Raw genomic sequence first — 3,015 nt, forward strand, 5'->3', positions numbered from 1 at the left:
AAAAAAAAAAAAAAAAACACTCCACTCAGAAAAGGGCCATGAGCATCTACATCAGCATCCGTTGAGCCGTATATTCCTCCTCTTCCCACGCAATTTCTCCTTCATTAACCGTCAAAATCCGCCTCTTTCCTTCTTTTTCTTTCCCACACAAGAAAAAATCTGATTTAAAAAAATTAAAAATAAATCCTTTTTCAATTCTCCGATTTTTACGCTCACGCTCCTTATATTCTTATTTACACAACCCATCCGATATAAGAGAGAGGAGAGAGGAGAGAGAGGAAGTCGGTTGATTCGTCGTCGGTACGATCGGCGACGGCCATGGACGACCGAGGCAGCGCAACTGCCGGTGCCGGCGGCGGCGCTGGCACGGTTCAGATCCAGCAGAGCAGGAGGCTGCCGGATTTCCTCCAGAGCGTGAATCTCAAGTACGTGAAATTGGGGTACCATTACCTAATCTCCAATCTCTTGACCCTCTGCTTCGTCCCTCTCATCATCGTAACCCTAATCGAGGCCTCACAGATGGATCTTGGAGATCTGCGGCAGCTATGGCTTCATCTCCAGTACAACCTCGTAAGTGTTATCATTTGCTCTTCTTTCCTGGTCGTCGGTCTCACCGTCTACATCATGACCAGGCCCAGACCCGTTTACCTCGTCGATTACTCCTGTTATCGAGCCCCCGACAACCTCAAGGCTCCCTTCGATCGGTTCATGACGCACTCGGAGCTCACCGGCGACTTCGACGACTCGTCGCTCGAGTTTCAGCGTAAGATTCTGGAGCGCTCGGGTCTTGGAGAGGAAACGTACGTCCCCGAGGCGATGCACTTCATTCCTCCCCGGCCGTCCATGGCGGCGGCCAGAGAGGAGGCCGAGCAGGTGATGTTTGGGGCTTTAGATAATCTTTTTGCTAATACGAATGTTAAGCCTAAGGATATTGGCATTCTCGTTGTGAATTGTAGCTTGTTTAACCCTACACCGTCGCTTTCCGCCATGATTGTTAATAAGTACAAATTGAGGGGTAATATTAGGAGTTTCAATTTGGGAGGGATGGGCTGTAGTGCTGGGGTTATAGCTGTTGATTTAGCAAAAGACTTATTGCAAGTTCATAGGAACACTTATGCTGTTGTTGTGAGCACTGAGAACATCACTCAAAATTGGTACTTTGGGAATAAGAAGTCCATGTTGATTCCTAATTGTTTGTTTCGCGTTGGGGGGGCGGCGGTTTTGCTATCGAATAAGTCCATGGATAGGAGGAGAGCTAAGTACAGGCTTGTACATGTTGTGAGGACTCATAAGGGAGCAGATGATAAGGCTTTCCGTTGTGTTTACCAAGAACAGGACGATGCGGGGAAGACGGGGGTTTCTTTGTCCAAAGATTTGATGGCAATAGCTGGTGGTGCTCTTAAGACTAATATCACTACTTTAGGCCCTCTTGTGCTGCCTATTAGCGAGCAGCTTCTTTTCTTTGCAACTCTTGTCGTTAAGAAGTTTTTCAATGCGGATGTGAAGCCTTATATTCCGGATTTCAAACTGGCGTTTGATCATTTCTGCATACACGCTGGTGGAAGGGCTGTGATTGATGAGCTTGAGAAGAATTTGCAGCTTTCGCAGGTGCACGTCGAGGCTTCTCGGATGACTCTGCACCGGTTTGGGAACACCTCATCGAGCTCCATTTGGTATGAGTTGGCCTACACAGAAGCACAGGGAAGGATGCGCAGGGGAAATCGTGTGTGGCAGATTGCGTTTGGAAGTGGTTTCAAGTGTAATAGCGCGGTTTGGCAAGCGCTTCGGAATGTGAAGCCGTCACGTAATGGTCCCTGGGAAGACTGCATTGACAAGTATCCTGTGGAGAAAGTTTCATAGTTCAAATTAACATTTTCGTTTCCATTCAGGTTATTGATCATCACCTATCCTGACTGCTGCTTTTATCTTGTTTACGTTTTAGACTTCATTTGACACTCTACCGGATGTTGAATTGTGTTTTTGGTTGCTTCATTTCTTGTTACGTTCTGTTTGTACCCGCTCAGTGAGTGCTATGATCTCTAGACGTGTTAGTTTCGTTTCTTTGGTTATGTGGCAGAGTTCTCATCATTTTGTTTTTTTGTTTTTTGTGTGTGTGTGTGTGTTTTAATGTTGTGTCAGTGATCATAGTAATGAATTTTGTTATTTGTTAAAACTTGTATCAGAAGTCTATTGTACAATTAGATATTTTTAATGGGATGATCATTACTTGATAAATGATATAGTATCGAATTCCTTTGTGGAGCCCATTTTGATTGTTCCCCAAATTTACATCTTTGTCCATTATGATTTTGGTTGTTAGCCCTGGTGGGAAACTTCTTGTTTCGTCTTATCTTATTGTTCCTATTGCATCTTTAAATTACTTGTAAGCCTGTCATTACTCCTCTTACTAGGCATTGTACTTGGTTTTAGAAGGAAAGCACGATTTTTCCTCTTTGTATCTGCCAAAAGTGACTGGCACAACTATAGTTGTCCTGCTTCATTCTTATGGTCCCAGTTTAGCCTTAGCAGCACACGGCAATTAGAAAGATGAATAATTCCTATTTCATGATACTTTTGAGGTTCAAAGAAAGGGAAATGCGTTAACCTTGCTTTACGTGAATATGAGAGAGAAAAATGATACTTAGGCATGCCTTTTGCCAAATTTTTTAACTAGGCTTTTCCAACCAAACATTTATCAATGTTTGGAGTTACGTGAATAATGAAGAGATTGATTCCAGTCAGCATCAGCAACTTGAGTGACATCATTGTCTTTGGCAAATTGTGTCCCAACACAACGTGGTTGTCCCCTTAGCATTTTTTTTTTTTTTTTATTTACTCGCTTTTATGGGATGTCGTTGGTCATGAATAACTGAAAATCTTTTACTTGGAATGAGCAAGTAGGGAACTTGATATGTGTGGTCCTTGTTTTTGTTAAATCTCTTTTGACGGTGATCACTGATTCACACTTGATGGGAAATAGATTCTTATTGAGTACACAAAATTTGTCCTGTTCAT

The 3,015-nt window shown here is 43.1% G+C and overlaps 1 protein-coding gene across 1 annotated transcript; it reads left to right on the forward strand.

Moving 5' to 3' along the window:
- The first annotated feature begins 30 nt into the window (after positions 1-30).
- Positions 31-2,238, forward strand: LOC21384146 (3-ketoacyl-CoA synthase 4). The gene has a single exon (XM_010106072.2). It carries the CDS (start codon positions 319-321, stop codon positions 1,858-1,860), a length of 1,542 nt encoding a protein of 513 aa, XP_010104374.1. The 5' UTR covers positions 31-318; the 3' UTR covers positions 1,861-2,238.
- Positions 2,239-3,015: the final 777 nt, after the last annotated feature.

This window comes from Morus notabilis, unplaced genomic scaffold, assembly GCF_000414095.1.
Source record: "Morus notabilis unplaced genomic scaffold, ASM41409v2 Scaffold3670, whole genome shotgun sequence".
Classification (NCBI taxonomy): Eukaryota; Viridiplantae; Streptophyta; class Magnoliopsida; order Rosales; family Moraceae; genus Morus; species Morus notabilis.